Source organism: Primulina eburnea, chromosome 17 (assembly GCF_022965805.1).
Source record: "Primulina eburnea isolate SZY01 chromosome 17, ASM2296580v1, whole genome shotgun sequence".
Classification (NCBI taxonomy): Eukaryota; Viridiplantae; Streptophyta; class Magnoliopsida; order Lamiales; family Gesneriaceae; genus Primulina; species Primulina eburnea.
The window spans coordinates 923,744-944,583 of record NC_133117.1 but is presented as its reverse complement, the minus strand read 5'-3'; the positions used below and the strand labels follow the sequence as shown (position 1 = coordinate 944,583).

Here is a 20,840-nt window from a genome sequence, read left to right as displayed (position 1 = left end):
TCTATCAAAAATATCCAATGTATAATTTATGTCCCTTGGGATGTCTTATTTGAATTTAAAATTATAAATAATACAATATCGCATATAATATTAGAAACCAATTTTATTCTATTTATCTTACTAAATTCATTTACTCCAAAATTGAATTCTGAAATGACTCCTCTTTCAGCACCATATATGAGTTAAATCTTTCCAAGATGTAATGTTCGTTTAAATTTAGATTTATTCGTTGTTATGAACTATCTACATATGAAAACAATGAGAACAACAAGACACTTTGAAACATGTCTTTCATTATCGAGAAGTAAAAATTATTATTCATCTATTTGTACAAAATTTTAATTATTATGTATTACTATTGTGATAATTTTCTTCTATATTACAAAGTTCACGGATATATGATAATATAAAATTTCCAGCAATGGATATGATTAACCAATGAAATATACAACAAAAAGTTTTACGACAAGGACAAGGAAATGGGAGGGAAAACAGTCGCGAAACGCAAGAGTGTTTGAGTGGTCGGGGGATGAATGGCGAATCTGTCAAGCCTCGTGCACGAGCTTCGGGAACGTATTGCTGCATCCTCTTCGGCTACTTCCACCACCCAGAATGATGACGTTTTGGAGTCCAGATTCCGGGCTGTTCTCCCCAATCTCCTCCAAGCTTACGTCGTCCCTTCCGCTTCTGGTCCGTGTATGCCTGTAATTGATTCTTTGCTTATCCTGTTGTTTTTTTAACTGATTAAATTTGCTGCAGCGAAAGAGAGAGAGGTGATTGCAGTGCTTAAACTACTGGCGCACACTGCCAAGAACTTTCCCGGAGTTTTCTACCACGGAAAGGCCAGCGCTGTGCTTCCTGTTATTGGTCGCATCATACCATTCTTTGCAGAACCTGCTTTTCTGTTAGTCACTTTGTTATATTGTATGATATTCTGGGTGTGGTTGATCAATGTCCTTGCTTTTATAACCAATCGATTAAGTACCTGTATATTGTTATGTTTAGTCTGGCCAAATCGATTGCTTTTTAGCAAGTTCAAGGGGGATTCATTTGTTTCTTTGGGTGCATTTGCTGCTAGCGTTTCATGAATTAAGTTTATGGGTTTAATAAACATTTTCTGTTAGTGGTTCTGTAAGATTTAATGTTCGAGCTACCCATGTTTTTGCTTCTATTCAGCTCTCGACATGGAACTATTGTTGAAACTGTTGGATCCCTGTTATCCTTGCTCCGCACTGGTGATCGAGACGCATTCCGCCAATTTTTCATGGACACAATGTTGTTGGTTGAAGGTATGCTTTCTTATAGAAATAATTAAATGTTTTTTCTTGATTTGAAAAGTTCTTATTTTATTCCTTGCGATTTCTTGGTTTGAAAAGTGCCTATTTTCTTTCTTCTTGGATTGAGGAGCTTTATTACCATCACCTGCATAAACTTGTACATGTCTCAAATCCATATTCCGCCCATTGAAATGGGCTTATAAAATATCTTGATAGATCTCGCGTACGTCGCCTCAATTTGCAATAAGACAAACTCTTCAGAAGGAAAGAAAGTGTCCATGACTTCTTTTCGCGAATCTGTTGCGGCAATCAGCAATGAAACTGCTCTTCTCAGCGATATTCCAAAATCTAACAGACCTGTCAATGGTTATGGAATATCAATAGATCTCACGGGGAAGGAAAGGTTTCTACCATTTGCCACTTCAGTCATCAAACTTCTTTATAAATCCTTAACCGAAGGAACTTTAAATGTCGAAGGACTAGTGGATGTGCCGTGTGTTTTGGCTGTCTGCAATCTTTTATGTTACGGAGATGATGATCTGCACATGGTGGGCTTACTTAACTGCAAGTTGAATCTACTTCTTCAAACTTACTATAGCACTGTGGTTGGTTTTTTCTAACTGTTTGATACAGGTTGGCTAACTTTTCAAATTTCCTGAAGGCATGTTTTGACTTTGCACGCCTTGTTGGAGCAGGAAGAAATAGTGAGATTATTCCTTCTGAAATCTTCATACAGTCGATGACAATTATATTGAATGAAGATGTTGAAGGAGTTTCAGTTTTCAGGTATTTTTCTTTACATCCACTCAATGTGACTAGTTGCTTGTAATTACGGATTACCCCATGTCATGTATGATTGCTCATTGTTGATCAATTTTTCTTTATGGTTACTCAAATGCCTTTTTTACATCATCGTGGAGCTTGAGCAATGTTATTATGCTTTCTGGATTGTGCACCAGTCACATCCCGGCTGCTGCATTTCTACCACCCGTTCCAGCTTTGGCGATGTCTGCCACTTCATGCATTGCTTACCTCATATTGTTGAATATGCTACTTATGACCAAGCACACTTATTAGGTACACAACAATTTGAAAAACACTGTTTCCAATAATGCATCTATGAGCTAGATGCAAAGTAGGCAGGCCATCACAAGACAAGGTTGATAAAGATTTATTACTGGCTTTGAGTTTCGGAATATGATCCCATGTTGCTGAATCTTAAATTCATATCCAAAAATTATGCCACCCCATTTACTTAATTTTTAGGGTGGTTATTAGAAGTTGGTTGGTTTAAAACTGGCTTTGCTGTTTGTCTTTTCATTATCGACTTGGGATTTGATTACTTCTCTCAAACACTCTACTTTTGATGCAGAAGTGCAGTTTATGATTCTTCTCTAGGTGGATGTCTTCATACATTGCACTCTGGTTCTCCTGATGAAATTGTAAGGTCTACAGCGGCGGATTTGGTACGCATATTTCCCGAGTCTCTGTTGAAGACTAGGAGCATGGAGCTCAAGGTTATAGTTGACAATGTTATTTTTATGGTTATATGTATGTAAGAAATGTATACCTATCTGTGATTGCATTATATTTTAATATGTGGTTAAGGATATCCGTTGTTTTTTTGCAATATGTCAGGCCGCCTTATGTAGTGCATATGTGAGGATTGCAAAAATGTGCCCCCCTCAATTTTGGAAGCCAGAGTGTCTTATTTATTTACTTTGCTCATCTGATCCCTTGTTTCAATTGATAGACTGCTTCAAAGTGGCAGTTTCCAGGCTTTCTCCTTACCTTGTTGGCAGGATTATTACCGATGATCGCGATATCAGTATGTTGGCTTTTAGAGATACTGCTAATGAGATATTAACAATTGGGGGGAAGAGACGCAATCAGGGCACAGACACTTCAGAGACAAAGCGACAAAAGAGGGAAGATAAATTTACGGATTCTGGTAACAAAAGAGAGGAAGCTTACAATCTATGTGGGTTTTCAGGAATTAGAGAAAAAGAATATGCTGATTTTCTGTTTAGTTCATTGAATCTATTGGTTGAATTTTTAAAACCTCCTGGGGAGAACTCTAATTCAATGAGTACAGAAACTGCCCTAACTGCTATTAGCATACTTTGTGTTGTTTTTTCTGAACATCCTCACACAGACCTTTCTATTTGCATATTTCGTCAAATGTGCAAGTGGATTTTTTGGATGTTTGAGCAGGTTCGTCTTTTTTTATTCGCTTTTCCCAGTGAATTGGAATTTATCCTTTAATAATGTTGAATAGCTCCAGCAGGCAAAGCCAGGACATCCATTTGCCATGGATATATCCATCTTTCTGGAAGCTGTTGACAGCCTGTTGTTCGTGCAAGGTAATGGACCTGCTGTCATAAACTTTATTTAATGATGCCTGCACAATATATGTGTGAGATCTCCCCCTTATTTTTTTTATCATGTCTTGTGCTTTCTGGTTATTAAACTGGGAATGTTCTGAACATTTGGTGAAGAATAGCGAGAATAATAGTTGCTCAGTGAATGCTGCTTTTGAATTAAACATTGCCTCTCAATTGTATTTGAGCACCATGTAGTTGATTTCTGGCTGATGAATCTCTTAGCGATCTATCATGTCTTACATCAGGTACCTCACCAACCTGTGCATTTTCATTTTAGGGTCCCTTTCTGAAGAGAATAAGAATGAACTCTTTGAAAGCACGGGTGACATTGGAACTCTATTGCTCCCTGTGCTAAAGCTTTCATGGAATCATTCTTCTTCAATAATCGATTACTGCCCTCCTTGGAAGGCAAAGTGTCTGTCAATTCGAATTTTGTCTAAGATCGGGTTTATAGCTCAGAGTGGAGTGGATCTTGATGTTTTGGACTTGGGGCTTCGTGATGAAGCAGAAGAAGTTAGAATTAAAGCTGTTATTTCTATGCCATTGATTCTTCGAAGCTGTGATGTTAATTTTCTGATGCATATGTTCAACAAACTGGAGTAAGTGAAGAATGCTGCTCTATATTCATGTTGAATTAATTGAATCACAGTTATTTATTCCTTTGTTGATTTATCATTTTATGTGGGAGGATGATAACTTGAGCGTGATTCTTTGGTCATATGGTTTATCCCTTGCTTGAAGGACTAAACTTTTTAAATGACAATTTATGCAGCAGCTATATTCGTCAGAATGTGTTTATAAAATCTTTCATGTCCACCAGTAACCTTTCAATATTGCCGCCAGTGCATCCATATTAGTGTGCATTATCTTTTCATTCCTTTTTATCATATTATTTTTATATATGTCATGCTCCATCCAAAACTTGTGTGGATCGAAGTAGATATAAGTGCGTAGCGTGCTTAGTAGTTTCGAAATTTAACATCATTCGAATGCAAAATTCCAATCCCTATTCAAGTCTAAAACACTGAGATGTTCATATCTCGGCTGTATCACTGTCCAGCTTGCTACTCGGAATTTGACTTTGTCCCAAGTTTCGAGGATCGAGCTCTCTTTGTCTTCAAATATTCTTGCATTCCTCTCCAACCAAATGGACCACATGACACAATGTACGACAAAAAACCAGAATGATAAATGTTTCCTCCCTTTGGGCAGACTTGTTTCCACAGCATACATGTCTTTTGCCTTCTCCGGGACGGCCCAAACCAAACTCAAAGACTTAAAAGCCTTGTGCCAAATCTGTGCGGAAAAGTGACAATGAAGAAGCAGGTGATCTTGACTCTCCTCATTTCTTCTACATAAACAGCACCAGTTAGGATTCAATGCACATGATGGCCATCTTCTTTGCACCTCATCATAAGTCTGCAACTTCTCCAACACCACAATCCACGAGAAGACTTGCACTTTTGGGGGAACAGAAATTTTCCAGATATTGGAAAAGTAAATGAATTGATTTTGATTCGAGGAAGAGAAGAAGGAATTATAGAAAGATTTGACAGTGAATATCCCCGAAGATTCCCCCAACCACACTCTATAATCGTCTCTACCCCTCTCCAACCGCACATTATGTAAGACCCCTAACATTTCAGTGAACTCAATCTCCTCCCTGTCCAACAAATTTCTTCTAAACCGGACAACCCAACGAAGGATACTGATGCCACTGTTAATGGCGACCTCAACAAAATTCGAAATAGGTTTATTCTTTGAAACTGAAATCTGAAATAAGGAAGGAAATCTAGTTAAAAACATAGAACCCCCCACCCACTCATCCTCCCAATTTCATTCATGAGTTCACTTACCTTTTTTCCCCCTTCCAGTTTGATAGCTAATCTTGAAGAAGGGGTTCCATTATTGAATTCATAGAATTAATGCAGTTTTATTCCTGCTAGCTCTTTTAGCGAAACCATTTTTTAATGGCAGTGTATCAATATAGGCATGCATTTAATCATTAATCAAGTGCTAGGGTGTCAGAGTGCACGGTTTGCATGCTTCTTAAACATATAATCATGTGATTAATGTGCCACCTATAACTCTGCTGCAGGATCCTGGTGAAAGAAAAAAATGAGCAAGTCAAGAAAATCATTCCCCTTTTTCTGGGTCATCTGGCATGTCTCTTTGGATGTTATGAGGAAGCATTACTTGGTGATAGTAGATACAAACTATACTTGATGAATGACCAGGAGAAACAGGAATCTAAATTTGATAATCTCTTAAAAGGGTTTTGGTGTTCAAAGTGTGATGGTACTATAGCAGTCAATCACAGAGCATGCTCGAAAGTTCTGTGGCCTAATGTGCAGAACACTAAATTTCTTTTGAATTGTGATTACACAGATTTGCAGTCTCTCTTTTTCGACCTCCTTTATGATGAATCATCAGAAGAAGTTCAAGTTGCTTGTGTGAGAATGATTAAGAGAATCCTTTTGCATGGACCTGTAGATATTTTGCTTAAAACAAAAACAAAATGGCTTCAGTGTCTTGATTTTTTACTACTACACAGGAATAAAATTGTGAGGGAAACATTTTGTTCACAGATTGGTTTCTTCCTCGAGGATTCTGTTTTAAATTATTTATTTATCACTGGGGATTCTGCAAATATATCTAGGGAACAGGTGTTTATGGACAAGATAAAACATGCTTTTGCAGCTGCTGAAGATCCTCTTGTTTTGGAAACTCTAATAGAAACTGGAGCAACAATTATGCAAGCTGTTGATATTCATAGTCAACTGTTTCTCTTCTCCCTTATTCTTTTAATAGATCAGCTTGGCAATCCTTTCGTGACAGTGAGGCTAACTGCATCAAAGTTCATAAACAGATCTTGCTGTTTCCATCATAGCGGGGGACTTGAACAACTTGTTTCTAAAGTTGTGCAGGTTCGAAATGAATTGTATTATTTTTTATCCATGAAGCTTGCCAATCAATCAAAATTGGTAGAAGAGTTCTCTGCAGCTGTTCTTGGTGTGGAAACTGAAGAACTTGTCAAGAGAATTATTCCCATTGTTCTTCCAAGGCTTGTTGTTCTCCAACACAATAACGACCAAGCAATATCCACTTTATGTGAGTTGGCCAAGTATTCGAACACAGATATGGTACAACTGATTGTTAATTGGCTGCCTAAAGTGCTTGCCTTTGCTCTTCACCAAGCTGATGGGAAGGAACTAAAATCTGCTCTGCAGTTCTACCATGAATATACTGGGTCTGATAACAAAGAAATCTTTGCAGCTGCTTTACCTGCACTTTTAGATGAACTTATATGCTTTACAGACGTGGATGATTTAGAAGAAATAAGTAAAAGGTAATTACTCGAGACATTTTCACTGGGGTCCATTCAATGGCTTTGAAATGTGACTTTTAACTGCTAATACCCGTTACAAACATATAACCTGATGGAAAATTAATTAGCCTTCTCATTTTTGTTTGGAACTCTTTTGGAATTCATTATAATTTTGTTGATGTAATCAAACATTTTGTTGTTAAATTATTTAATTCTCATTAGCCTGCATGGTACTTTAATAAGGAAGAGATATTTGACCTTGTCCATCCTCTTTTCTACAGATTAGCCAGGGTTCCTCGAATGATAAAGGATGTGGCAGAAATTCTCACAGGAAGTGAAGATCTGTCAGGATTTTTGAGGAACCATTATGTTGGTCTGTTGAACAGCATTGACAGAAAGATGCTTCACGCAGAGGATATATCCTTGCAAAAACAAGCCGTCAGGCGGATAGAGATGCTGATTAAATTAATGGGCTCCCATCTTAGCACCTATGTACCAAAAATTATGGTCCTTCTCATGCATGCCATCAACAAGGATTGGCTCCAGGGTGAGGGTCTCTCGGTTTTGCATTTCTTCATAAAGCAATTAGCATTATTGTCACCAGCTAGCATTAAACATGTGATTTCCCAAGTTTTTGCTGCTCTAGTCCCTTTTCTGGAGAGAGAGACTGAAAATTCATTTTCACACTTGCAAAAAATTGTGGAGATATTGGAAGAGCTTGTGCTTCAGAATAAGGTCATCTTAAAACAAAATATCCACGAGTTCCCTCCTGTACCCGACATTCCTGTTCTGATAAAAGTAAACAAAATGATTCAAGAAGCATGTGGATTGAAGACTCTGAAAGATCAGTTACGTGATGTTGTGGATGGGTTAAATCATGATAACTTAAATGTGAGATACATGGTAGCATCTAAGCTAAGGAAATTGCTGGATCTGAATAGGGAAGAATTTATAACTTTGCTCACTAAGGAGGGGGATCTAATGATGGATCTCGTGAGCTCTTTGATAACTTCACTGCTTAAAGGTTGTGCAGAGGAATCAAGAACTTCAGTTGGACAACGGCTGAAGTTGATATGTGCCGATTGCCTTGGAGCGCTTGGTGCTGTTGATCCTGCCAAAGTCAAGGGATTTGCCATCACTCGTTTTAAGATTGCATGTGCTGATGATGATTTAATATTCGAGTTGATCCATAAACATCTGGCCAGGGCTTTCAGAGCTGCACCTGACACCATTGTTCAAGATTCGGCTGCATTGGCTATTCAGGAGCTGCTAAAGCTCGCTGGTTGCCAGGCATCACTTGATGAGAACATTTCAGAGCAAAGAAAAGACAAACCCCGCAAGGTGGGAAAATCTTCTACCAAGGACATAAATGAGTGCACCGAAATGGTTGGTAGGGGCCAGAGATTGTGGGACCGTTTTTCTGATTATGTCAAAGAGATTATAGCCCCTTGCTTAACCTCAAGATTCCAGCTCCCTAATGTGTCAGATTCCGCTGCTTCTGGTCCAATTTACCGACCTTCAATGTCGTTCAGAAGATGGATTTATTTTTGGATTAAAAAATTAACTGTACATGCCACTGGCTCCCGGTTTACAATTTTTAATGCTTGCCGAGGTATAGTGCGTCACGATATGCAAATTGCAATGTATCTTCTGCCTTATTTAGTCTTGAATGCTGTATGTGATGGTACTGAGGAGGCTCGCCGTGGAGTAACTGAGGAAATTCTATCAGTTCTTGATGCGGCAGCCTCCGATAATGGAACTATTTCTGTGCATGGTAGTAATTCTGGACAAAGTGAAGTGTGCATTCAAGCTGTGTTTACCCTTCTTGATAATCTAGGCCAATGGGTGGATGATGTTGAGCAAGAACTTACCCTATCCCAACCTGTTCAGTTATGTATCTCCAAGGAACTAGCTGTCAAATCCAAGGATAGGAACATATCACTTCCAAAGGAATCACAACAAGCATTTGTGCAATGTAAGCATGTATCCGAACTCCTGGACGCAATTCCCAAGGTATATCTTGCTAAGGCCTCTTTCAGGTGTCAGGCTTATGCCAGATCTTTATTATACTTTGAATCTTATGTGCGGGAGAAGTCAGGAGCTTTCAACCCTGCTTCTGAAAGGAGTGGTGTCTTTGACGATGAAGACATCTCTTATCTAATGGAAATATACAGTGGATTAGATGAGCCAGATGGGTTGTCTGGTCTGGCATCTTTGCGCAAGTCAAAGAGCTTGCAAGACCATCTCCTGATTAATAAAAAGGCAGGAAACTGGGCTGAAGCTCTGACTTCTTGTGAGCAAGCTTTGCAGATGGAGCCCACTTCTGTTCAGAGACATTCTGATGTCCTTGACTGTTTGTTGAACATGTGTCATTTACAGGCCATGGTAACTCATGTCGATGGATTACTTTCTAGGGTTCCTCTATACAAGAAAACATGGTGTACACAAGGCGTTCAGGCGGCATGGAGGCTTGGGAGGTGGGACTTGATGAATGAATACCTTAGTGGAGCTGATGAAGAAGGTTTACTTTGTAGCAGCTCCGAGAGTAATGCTCTTTTTGACTTGGATGTTTCAAAAATTCTTCATGCAATGATGAAAAAGGATCAATTTTCGGTTGCTGAGAAAATTGCATTGTCTAAACAAGCTCTTATTGCTCCTCTTGCTGCTGCTGGGATGGATTCTTATGCACGAGCATACCCATTCGTCGTCAAGCTTCACTTGCTTCGGGAGCTGGAGGACTTTAATTCTCTTCTAAATGGTCAGTCTTTTTTGAATAGAAGATTCCATCTTGGTGAACCAGAGTTCTCAAGAGTTTTGGAAAACTGGGAGAGTCGATTAAAACTTACACAACCATCTCTTTGGACTAGAGAACCGCTTTTGGCATTTCGAAGACTTGTTTTTGGTGCCAGTGGTCTTGATTCTCAAGTTGGTAACTGCTGGTTACAGTATGCAAAGCTATGTCGGTCAGCTGGTCATTATGAAGTTGCAAATAGAGCAATTTTAGAAGCCAAGGCAGCAGGTGCTTCCAATTTTTATATTGAGAAAGCGAAGCTCCTGTGGAGCAATAAGCGGGCTGATGGTGCCATAGCGGAGTTGCAACAATCACTTCTCAACATGCCTGTGGAAGTTGTTGGCTCTGCTGCTATTTCGTCAATCACTAGCCTCTCTGTTGTTCCTCTTAACCCTCCGCCTTTACTGGTAGATACTCAATCTATGAATAAAAATGAAGATGTGGCGAAAACCCTCCTTTTATACTCAAGGTGGATTCACTACACTGGGCAGAAGCAGAAGGAAGATGTAATAAGTCTGTATTCTAGGGTGAAGGAACTCCAGCCCAAGTGGGAGAAAGGATACTTTTATATGGCAAAATATTGCGATGAAGTGCTTGTTGATGCTAGAAAGCGCCAGGAGGACCATACTGAACAGTCTCCTAGACAGAGACCATCCAATTCAGCTATTGTCTCATCGACCAATGTGAATACTGAGAGAAGGTGGTGGACTTACCTTCCTGATGTTCTTTTGTTTTATGCAAAGGGACTACATAGGGGGCACAAGAATCTCTTTCAAGCCCTACCAAGGTTGTTAACATTATGGTTTGACTTTGGAAGTGTTTATCACAGAAATAATTTGTCATCCAATAAAGATTTGGCGAATGTTCACGGGAAGGTAATAATTTTACAGGTTCAAAAAAACTATGTTATCGTAATTTACTAGATGAAAAACTTCTCAATCTTGTCCAAGTTTAAATGGTCATATCTGTCCTCGTCCAAACATTGTTAAAACCATCATAAATTTTTATAAAATATCTTATACAAAGTGATCTATATATTTTTTAATTTTATTATAATCTTTAAACTTTTAACACAAAAATTACTTAAACACAACAGAAATTTAATGTATGTCATGTATTGTGTGCAAAGGGTGTTAGTATATATACAAACACAAACACAAACACATGTGTATATATGCTATCTTATGTTCTTAGTATCTTTCTCATTGCCAAGGTTATGAGCATCATGAGAGGGTGTTTAAAGGACTTGCCCACCTACCAGTGGTTGACTGTCTTGCCTCAGTTAGTTTCAAGAATTTGCCACCAAAATGAAGAAACTGTCCGCTTAGTGAAACACATTATTACTTCCGTGCTCCGTCGATATCCACAGCAAGCTCTGTGGACCATTGCAGCCGTTACAAAATCCACAGTTTCTTCAAGAAGGGAGGCTGCCGCTGAGATTATACAAGCTGCAAGAAGAGGATCCAATCAGGGAGGTTCTAACTCTATGTTTGTGCAGTTTGCCACCCTAGTTGATCATCTCATAAAGCTGTGTTTTCATCCAGGCCAAGCAAAGGCAAGGACAATTAACATTTTGACTGAGTTTAGTGCCCTTAAGAGGCTGATGCCCTTGGATATCATAATGCCGACCCAGGAATCTCTTACTGTTAATTTACCTCCATGTGACATGAATCTCACTGATTCTGGTACATCTGATATCTTTTCACATTCGGATCTTCCGACAATATCAGGAATATCTGATGAGGCCGAGATTCTTTCCTCGCTTCAGCGTCCAAAGAAAGTAAGATCTGATGGATTTTTTTTTCGCCCTTAATTAAGAGTTTTTTTTCCTTTTATTCCTTCTGGATGAGGCAGTGAAACACATTCTGCATCCAATCCGTTCCCCAAATCTAATTCTGTTGTGGCCAGTCTATTGGCTCCAAGTTGGATGTCTGAAGTTGAGTTCTTTTGGTTGGTTGTGTCAATCTCTATATAGAGGTTTTTTAATCATGACTACTAAGGTAGAAGATATTTCTCATTTCATAGTACTATATTATAATTAATCTTATTTTTGCAGATAATTCTCATGGGCAGTGATGGAATTGAACGCCCATTTCTTTGCAAACCAAAAGATGACCTAAGAAAAGATGCACGCATGATGGAGTTCAATGCAATGATAAATCGTCTGCTATGCAAGTGTCCTGAAAGTCGTCGGAGGAAGCTTTATATTCGTACTTTTTCAGTGATTCCATTGACAGAAGATTGTGGTATGGTTGAGTGGGTCCCTTACACTCGTGGACTCCGACATATTCTCCAGGACATCTACATAAGCTGTGGAAAGTTTGACAGACAGAAAACAAATCCTCAAATTAAGCGTGTTTATGATCAATTCCAAGGTAAAATGCCAGAAGATGAAATGCTGAAGACCAAAGTTTTGCCAATGTTCCCTCCAGTCTTCCATAAATGGTTCCGGAACACATTTTCAGAACCAGCTGCATGGTTTAGGGCTCGAATAGCGTATGCACATACTGCAGCAGTTTGGTCTATGGTTGGTCATATCGTTGGCCTTGGGGATAGGCATGGTGAAAACATTCTCTTTGATTCTACCACAGGCGATTGTGTGCATGTGGACTTTAGTTGCTTGTTTGACAAAGGCCTTCAGTTGGAGAAACCAGAGTTGGTGCCTTTCAGATTGACACAGGTATGGAAAGGAAAAAACTTTTTTTTTTTTTTGATAGGAAACATTATTTTATTCAAAAGAAATTTTAAAGGTCCAAACAAAAGACGCGGAAGAGTTTTCCGCGAATTAAAAGTGATCAAAACATAAAATTAAATTGTTACAAAACTCCAATCCCTAACAACATCTGAAATAGCTAGATGTCCTAGTTCTTTTAAATTCCTTGTTGACTGTGCGACTCTTAATTTCAGCATTTCCCAAAGTTTGTCCTCCGAGGTAGACGAGTCATTGAAAATTCTGTTGTTCCTCTCTAGCCATATTGTCCAGAACGTGTAATGAACAACCATGTACCAGAAAGTATCCACGATAGCCCCCATGCCAAAACCCGGATCTATGTGAACATATCTTTGGCCCTCCTCGGAGTAATCCAAAGAAGTTTCAGCTCTTGCATCACCTTATGCATACTGAAAAATTTCAAGTTCCACCAAAAACTTTATAATTTTTTGTATTTGTGCTATAGACCTTGGGATTTTCTGCTAATCCTGTTGGGAAAAGTTGAATCTAAAAAAGTTTTGCATTTTGCAAAAGAAAAAAAAATTGTTTTTAATTATCAAAGAAGCCAATTTGAGGAAAGGTCATGCAGTTGCTTACGAGTTCTTATGTTCTACATTGAAGGGTTGCTTTTGATAATTTTCAGTTGATGTAATATCATTTCCTAGAGGTAGATAATAATACACTATTCATCTGATTTTTTGTTTTTGTTTTTGGTTTAGAACATGATTGATGGGCTAGGGATAACTGGATATGAGGGCATTTACCTCCGTGTTTGCGAGATCACCCTTTCAACACTACGTGGTCACAAGGAGACGCTCATAAGCGTCTTGGAAACCTTCATCCACGATCCCCTTGTGGAATGGACAAAATCCCACAAGTCCAGTGGGGTAGAAGTTCAAAACCCCCATGCGCAGGTTCGAAAGTGCTCTTTCCTTGTGCGATTTCAGTTTGTGATTGATTTTATGAAATATGTGATGTCGTTTAGGGAAATGTGGAATAATTAACTCATGGTTTGGCAAAATGCTGATAGTATATAAAAGCTAATACAGCTGGTCTAAATTTGTAGCGAGCCATCAATAACATTGAAGCACGTCTGCAAGGAGTTGTAGTTGGTGTTGGCGCAGCGCCGTCTTTGCCTCTTGCCGTTGAAGGACAAGCTCGGCGTCTGATCGCAGAGGCGGTTTCACTTAAAAACCTAGGAAAGATGTACATATGGTGGATGCCTTGGTTTTAGTAGTTGCCATGTAAAGTAGGCAATTTGTCCAAATTTTACTTGTCATCTTGCAAGTTTATTCGGGCATATATGGCTTCCACAATCAGAGGAGCTACGACTTTTACATTGTAGAGCTAAATTGAATATTCTTATATAATTATATATTAAAAAAATTAAAATATAAATACAATACTTAACAACAGAAACCAATATTTTTTTACTCATGTCGTAAATAAGGTTGTTTCTAATAATAAAAAAAAAAGTTTGCTTTCGGATATTGAAAATTTAATGTCTTCTGGAATTTTCAGATGAATTGACTATGATGTGAAAAAATACACGTGAATGAATATTTCGTAGCGTAGTAAAAATTTAAAAAATTATTTCACCTGATAGAAATGTGTTTTTTTCTTACTACAAAATGGCTTCCAGAAAATAGGGTTGTAATTATTTGATTTTTACATAGTCGTTTAGTGTAAGAATTGATGTATTACTCTTTATTCTCACATACGAGGATTGAGTTCCATGATTTTTCAGTAGACCCCATATATAAAAGTAAATAAAAACTATAGAATACAACCTTAAAATAATATGTCGCAAAAAATATAATAACTACCAAATGATCGGTTCCACTTACAAAGAATATGATATGTGCAAAAAAGTTGAGATTATATAAATTATCACATAAACTCTCGTGAGATAATATCACATATCAAGAGTGGGTATCTTGTGAGACGGTCTCACGAATCTTTATCTGTGAGACGAGTCAACCCTACCGATATTCACAATAAAAAGTAACACTCTTAGCATAAAAAGTAATATTTTTTCATGGATGACCCAAATAAGAGATCCGACTCACAAAATACGACCTGTGAGAACGTCTCACATAAGTTTTTGCCACAGATTAATTTTGTGTGTTGAATCTCTTATTTGGGTCATCCATGAAAAAATATTACTTTTTATGCTAAGAGTATACATTACTTTTTGAGTAGGTCTCATGTGAGACCGTCTCACGGATCTTAATCCGTGAGACGGGTCAACCCTACCCATATTCATAATAAAAAGTAATACTCTTAGCATAAAAAGTAATACTTTTTCATGGATGACCCAAATAAAAGATCCGTCTCACAAATATGACCCGTGAGACCGTCTCACACAAGTTTTTGCCTTACTTTTTTATTTTGAATATCGGTAGAGTTGACTTGTCTCTCAGATAAAGATTTGTGAAACCATCTCACAAGATACTTGCTCATAAATTATAACGGGAACATGTTGTCGGCCTTTATAAATATATCGACAACTATTGTTTGGTTCAACGAACAAAACCTAGGCATAATTTATTTTATTTACATCTTTAAAATGAACGTCAAATTAATTTTAATTAATAATTATCAGATTATGATTAATTTAACCATATCCAATATTGATTAAAGCTATATATTACAAAGCAAAGCAAAGCAAAAGAAGAAAAAAAATTAGGCTATGAAAGATCCCTATGTATATCAATCAATCGAGTAAATAAGTTAGAAACAGTTTTCATTCAAACATTATTACTATTGTTCGTGCATTAGGTTTGTAACAAATCGATTTCCTCTTGTTCGTGATCAGCATAAGACCATTGAAGTATATTAATATCATCGAAGAGTGTTTGGAAATCAGCTACAAAAAGATTTTAAATCGAATAATCATTCGATTCATATGATTATTTGATATTCATATGTGATTAATGTTATTTTTCCGTCAATACCAAACAAATCGCGTAAGCCAGAATTCATCAAACTGAAAAAAGTTTATTTTAAATTCTGACCAACGCGTTATCACTTCTCATATCCGCAAAAAATGGATTTGCATGTGACACCGTCTCTAAATCACATATTCTAGTCTAAATCTCATGTATCAACCAACCGGCCGCCGCACATAAAAATTGTCAATCCAAAATCAGATAACCTAATTTATATATATATATACCTCGAATCCAACGCAACTCTCAGGAAGAAAACAAATAAAAAATCCATAAATAATATTTCAAAATGGAATTGATCAGAACTCACGAGGAGGAGGATGCATGGACGCAGAGATTGATATTCTTACCGACCATGCGATCGATACGGAGCAGAAATCAGCAGAAGACAACGGCAAACAACATACTGGAGACGATTGCCGTAGCCGGACAGGACGGGCGTACGGCGCGGCTTAAGTTCGTGGTGAGGAAAGACGATCTGAAGCAAGTGCTGGAGGCGATCGGAGATGGACGCAGCTCGGCTTCGGCTGCCTCCGCGCTGGCTGTGTCTCTGGACCAGCGGCTGAACTTGTTGCGGCACAGGCGGATGCTGAGAGGTGCGAGCAGTGGGAGGGATCAGAGATGGAAATCATGGCGCCCGGCTCTTCAGAGCATTCCAGAGTAATAGCTTATGATAATGAAGAGATATTTTTAGTTTTATTATTAAACATAGACTATGACATATCTTTGAATATTTCAAATTGAAGGTATTATTTCAATATAAGAAAATTAAACGAGTTTCTAATTTACAACTCGAAAATTTTAGAAAATTAAACGAGTTTCTAATTTACAATTCGAAAATTTTGAAGCAAATTCTTCATTCATTTTCACTTTTGCTGTAAATTTTCAAGAGTAGATTTCTTGTGAGACGATATCACGAATCTTTATCTAAGAAACGGTCAACCCTACATATATTCATAGTAAAAAGTAATACTCTGACTATGTTTGGTTTGAATGATAAGATTACCGAATGATTGACACATAAATGATAAAAAAAATTGATTGAAGTATATAATGATAAAATAATATCATGTTTTGTATGATTATTAAGAATGAGATAAATAATAATCTTTTGATGAATTGACGAAATTGTGCTTCCATTTTTGCGGCGGTGGTGGTCGTCCAGCTGTGTGATTGTCGGTCGGCGGTGGCGGCGGCCGGCCACAAAGAGGAGGAGGTGATCGGTAGCGGCGGCGTCGGGGGACGTCCAAGCAGCAATCGACGGCATCAGGCGACGGCCGGTGGTGGGGGTGGTCGGATGGCGGTCGGTGGAGGGAAGTGGTGGTGAGTTTGGATTTAGGAGAATGGTAAAATTGAAAAAAATAAGATATATTAAGAGTATGATAAATAATCTTAGGGGGTGAAGAGTGATTATTTTATCATAGTTAATATAACCTAATCATTCATAAGAGCGATTGACCTGGTTAACTAATCACGCGTACCAAACAAGGGATAAGGGGGACTAAAAAAAATAAACTCACCTTATCACCCCTACCAAACACTCACTTAGTATAAAAAATAATATTTTTTCATGGATAACTCAAATAAAAAGCCTGTATCACAAAATAGAATCCATAAGACCATCTCACATGAATTTTTTCCGATTTTTAGATGTTGGTACGAAATTACGTTAATGTTAACAAGTCTTTTTTTTTTTTTGAAACAATTAATGTTAACAAGTTGATATTATGAATAAATATATTGTTTTCATATTGACCATAACTTAAACAGCCCCATAATGAAATGAAAGCCCAAACATCTGTTGGGCTTGGATATTCTAATTCCAAGCCATCAGGTCGGGTTGGCCCACAAAAGTTTCCGCTTTATATATGTCTGTGTGCATACGCCTGCTGAAATTTAAGAAATAAAGAAGAGACTCTGTTTGGGCAAACAACTGATTTAACTGTATAACGGTTGTCTTTCAGATGTTATTGTTGAACAATGGTCGCAGGATTATATCTCAAGCTCTGCACGAATCCCATTATTCCACAAAATAAAAATTTTCCAGCAAAAATCCAAGCTTCAAAAAATATCCAAAACCATGACCCCAATACAACGTATCGGAAACCAAAACCTGCTGCCACCTTACTTAGTCGAAGACATGTGGAAAGAGCAGAAAAATCACCCGATCGTGGTGATATTTTGTCGGCAAGAACGTTACTGTTCTATCTAGATGAAGGTTGTTTGGAGACTGCACTCCAAATGTTTGAGACAAGAACGAAGTCGAGCACGTTCATTTGGAATGCGATAATCCGGGAACTAACTGATTCTGGGTTGTTCCAGGAAGCCATTGTTTTTTATTACCGGATGCAAATTGAAGGGATTAAAGCCAATAAGTATACTTTCCCTTTTGTAATCAAAGCTTGTGCTGGCATTTTTTCTTTGAAGGAGGGGGGCAAAGTTCACTCCAGGATCGTGAAGCTTGGATTTGCTGCTGATGTTTATATATGTAATGCACTTATATTTATGTACGCAAAAGTTGGGTGTGTTGAGGATTCGGAGAAAGTGTTCGAATGGATGCCTGTTAAGGACTTGGTTTCTTGGAATTCAATGATCAATGGTTATGTTTTAGCTGGGGAAGGTAGGAACTCCTTGAAATGTCTTCAGAAAATGCAGGCTTCTGGAGTGAAACCTGACAGGTTTAGCATTATCAGTGCTTTAGGTGGTTGTGCTCTTGAGCGTAATTTGTTAAATGGAAAGGAAATTTTTTGTCATGTATTTAGAAATGGATTTGAACTAGATTTGATGATCCAGTGTTCTTTAATAGACATGTTTGGAAAATGCGGTGAAGTGGATTATGCTGAGAGATTTTTTGGTAGAATTTCTAATAAAAACGTGGTTATTTGGAATGCTATGATTGCAGCATATGCTTTGAACGATCGATCCTTAAAGTCAATTTCTTGTTTGGTGGGAATGCAAGAGGATTGCTGTGTCAGACCTGATGCTATCACGATGATAAACTTGCTCCCCTCCTGCTCGAAACTGCGAGCTCTGAGACATGGAAAAGCTATTCATGGTTATGCTATTAAGAATGTATTTCTGCCTCATTTAGTATTGGAGACTGCTCTAATCGACATGTATGGGAAGTGTGGGGGAGTAACGTTGGCCGAGTGGCTGTTTCTTCGCATGGAGGAAAAGAATTTGATATCGTGGAATGCCATTATGGCTGCATTCACGCAGAATGGTCTTTTCAGGAAAGCAGTAGATTTTTTGTTTAAATTGCGAACAGAACCTTTTTTCCCGGATCAGATGACATTTGCAAGTATCCTTCCCGCTTATGCAGAAGCAGCCTTGCTGAGAGAAGGGAAACAAATACACGGCCTTATTACGAAATTGGGTTTTTCTTCCAATACATTCATCTGCAATTCATTGATTCATATGTATGCAAAATGTGGTGATCTTATGTCATCACAAAATGTTTTTGATGGTATATGTTGTAAGGATGTGATTTCATGGAACACAATCATTATGGCTTATGCAATCCATGGGTTTGGAGCAAACTCCATTAGGTTGTTTTCTGAAATGACGAAAGAAGGCTACAACAAACCCAATGGAAGCACATTTGTTTCTCTGTTAACCGCTTGCAGCGTCGGAGGAAATGTGAATGAAGGCCAGAAGTATTTTGATTTAATGAAGAGAGATTATGATATTGATCCTGGAATAGAACATTACGGGTGTGTTCTTGATCTTCTTGGTCGTCTGGGTAATCTTGATCTTGCTAAGCGTTTTATCGATGAAATGCCCTTGAAACCAACACCACGGATTTGGGGATCTCTATTGTCTGCAAGTAGACACCATCGAAACATTGAGATGGCTGAGCTATGTGCTGAGCACATACTGTCTTTGGATAACAATAATACCGGATGCTATGTCTTGCTTTCGAATATGTATGCTGACATTGGAAAATGGGATGATGCCGAACGTGTTAGATGTTTGATGGAGAAAGAAGGACTGGAGAAAACCATCGGACGCAGCACAGTGGAGGTCCATGCTAAAGCTTACGTGTTCACGAATCATGATAGATCACAGGCTGAGAGTAACATTGTCTATAATGTTTTGGATATTCTCTTAAGAAGGATAGGCGAAGACTGTCATGTGTACGTTCCCTCTAAGTTCAAACCTCCAGAACTGATAAAAAGAAGAGCCGGTTCTCCCACCTTCCATGGTGTGAGATTAGCTATATGTTTTGGGTTGATTTCCTCATCAGTTGGGGATCCTGTGCTTGTTAGAAAGAACACAAGAATATGTGAAGATTGCCATAGAGCTGCAAAAAAGATGTCAGAGGTAACCAACAGAGAGATTGTGGTCGGAGATCCAAAAACATACCACCATTTCAAAAATGGACATTGCTCATGTGGAGATTATTGGTGACTGTTTGCCAGTAGAGCAGAAAATGTACTCGGTAAGAAAACAATTCAAAAGTTGTGACGTAAACAAGTTATATGGAAAAATGTATTTTGACCCCCTGAGTGAGGAGATATTAGTATTTGTAATCTGACTACCATAATACACCAATATATACATATATAGTGAGTCTTCACGAGGCATAGAGACTCCAGTTTTTATATTTGTTAACTTAAAAAAAAAACAGAATGAATTTAACATAAATGAAAAAAAAAATTGTTTTGATTTTTGCTCCAAATACGAACAAAAGAAAAAATTCAAATGTTAGTTAATAAAACGCGAGTACTAATGGGCACAAAGGTTCAGCACGCTTTTAGTTACAGTCCACCGGAAAGAGTATTTGAATCCCCATCGGGTGGGTCGCCTGGTATGGGTACGGGGGCACTGCCTTCTAACTGTGGCAGACACGTGGAGACCAGAGGAGATGACACGTAGTCATCCTTGCCATTTAAGCAGCTCCAAATAGTTATCTTTAAAATGCGTAATTCGATAAATTTTTTGGATTAACATAGTAATCAGCCCCTCCACCGCACCAAAGGTACATTTAATATTATGTAGTGGGCTTTTCATTTGTCCGGGTTTGATATTTTGGTTGTTTTTTCAAGAACGGTGTGGATACAGATGCTGGAGGAGATTCCTTGTATAGTGAGAAATTGTCGCAAGATTATACCACGATGAGGATTATTTGGAAAAGGGGTTTGATTCGATTAGTTCTTACAGCTGGGATTGTATGGATGATGTTGATTCTCGCCGTTTTGCTGTTTTAATGTTTGGTCTTTCCACAAGGAAGAAACCAGGAGTCTAGGATAGTCCTTTATGTCTAAAATTTATTTGTTTGTCGTATTTTTACAGCTATTTGTAACAAAGATAGCAAAGTCTTTGGCATGTCACAGACAATGGGATCTGTGGCGGAGCCACATACATATATATCCGGGTTCATTTTTTGTTTAAAAAAT

The 20,840-nt window shown here is 38.1% G+C and overlaps 2 protein-coding genes across 5 annotated transcripts; both read left to right on the top strand.

Annotated features, from left to right (window-relative positions):
• The first annotated feature begins 470 nt into the window (after positions 1 to 470).
• Positions 471 to 13,867, top strand: LOC140818059 (serine/threonine-protein kinase ATR). Of its 4 annotated transcripts, none has more exons than XM_073177879.1 (15): positions 471 to 690; positions 760 to 904; positions 1,177 to 1,289; positions 1,494 to 1,825; positions 1,939 to 2,063; positions 2,650 to 2,794; positions 2,916 to 3,491; positions 3,565 to 3,640; positions 3,939 to 4,260; positions 5,760 to 7,010; positions 7,271 to 10,655; positions 10,994 to 11,560; positions 11,837 to 12,460; positions 13,210 to 13,404; positions 13,557 to 13,867. In XM_073177879.1, exons 1-15 carry the CDS (start codon positions 534 to 536, stop codon positions 13,722 to 13,724), a joined length of 8,181 nt encoding a protein of 2,726 aa, XP_073033980.1. In that variant the 5' UTR covers positions 471 to 533; the 3' UTR covers positions 13,725 to 13,867. The 4 variants fall into 4 exon arrangements, with proteins under 4 accessions (XP_073033980.1, XP_073033979.1, XP_073033978.1 ...); XM_073177878.1 differs by having other exon boundaries at positions 3,562 to 3,640; XM_073177877.1 differs by having other exon boundaries at positions 3,556 to 3,640.
• A 3,486-nt stretch (positions 13,868 to 17,353) lies between these two features.
• On the top strand, positions 17,354 to 20,021 carry LOC140818536 (pentatricopeptide repeat-containing protein At4g35130, chloroplastic). Its single transcript, XM_073178528.1, has one exon. The coding sequence runs from the start codon at positions 17,422 to 17,424 to the stop codon at positions 19,849 to 19,851; it is 2,430 nt and encodes an 809-aa protein (XP_073034629.1). The 5' UTR covers positions 17,354 to 17,421; the 3' UTR covers positions 19,852 to 20,021.
• The last annotated feature ends 819 nt before the right edge of the window (positions 20,022 to 20,840 follow it).

Excerpts from the sequence above, each read along its gene's own strand:
- LOC140818059 (XM_073177877.1), top strand. The coding sequence starts at position 534 with ATGGCGAATCTGTCAAGCCTCGTGCACGAGCTTCGGGAACGTATTGCT. Across the intron at positions 1,826-1,938 it reads GAGATGATGATCTGCACATG|GCATGTTTTGACTTTGCACG; the intron begins GTGGGCTTACTT and ends AATTTCCTGAAG. Across the intron at positions 3,492-3,555 it reads TTTTTTGGATGTTTGAGCAG|CTCCAGCAGGCAAAGCCAGG; the intron begins GTTCGTCTTTTT and ends AATGTTGAATAG.
- LOC140818536 (XM_073178528.1), top strand. The coding sequence starts at position 17,422 with ATGGTCGCAGGATTATATCTCAAGCTCTGCACGAATCCCATTATTCCA.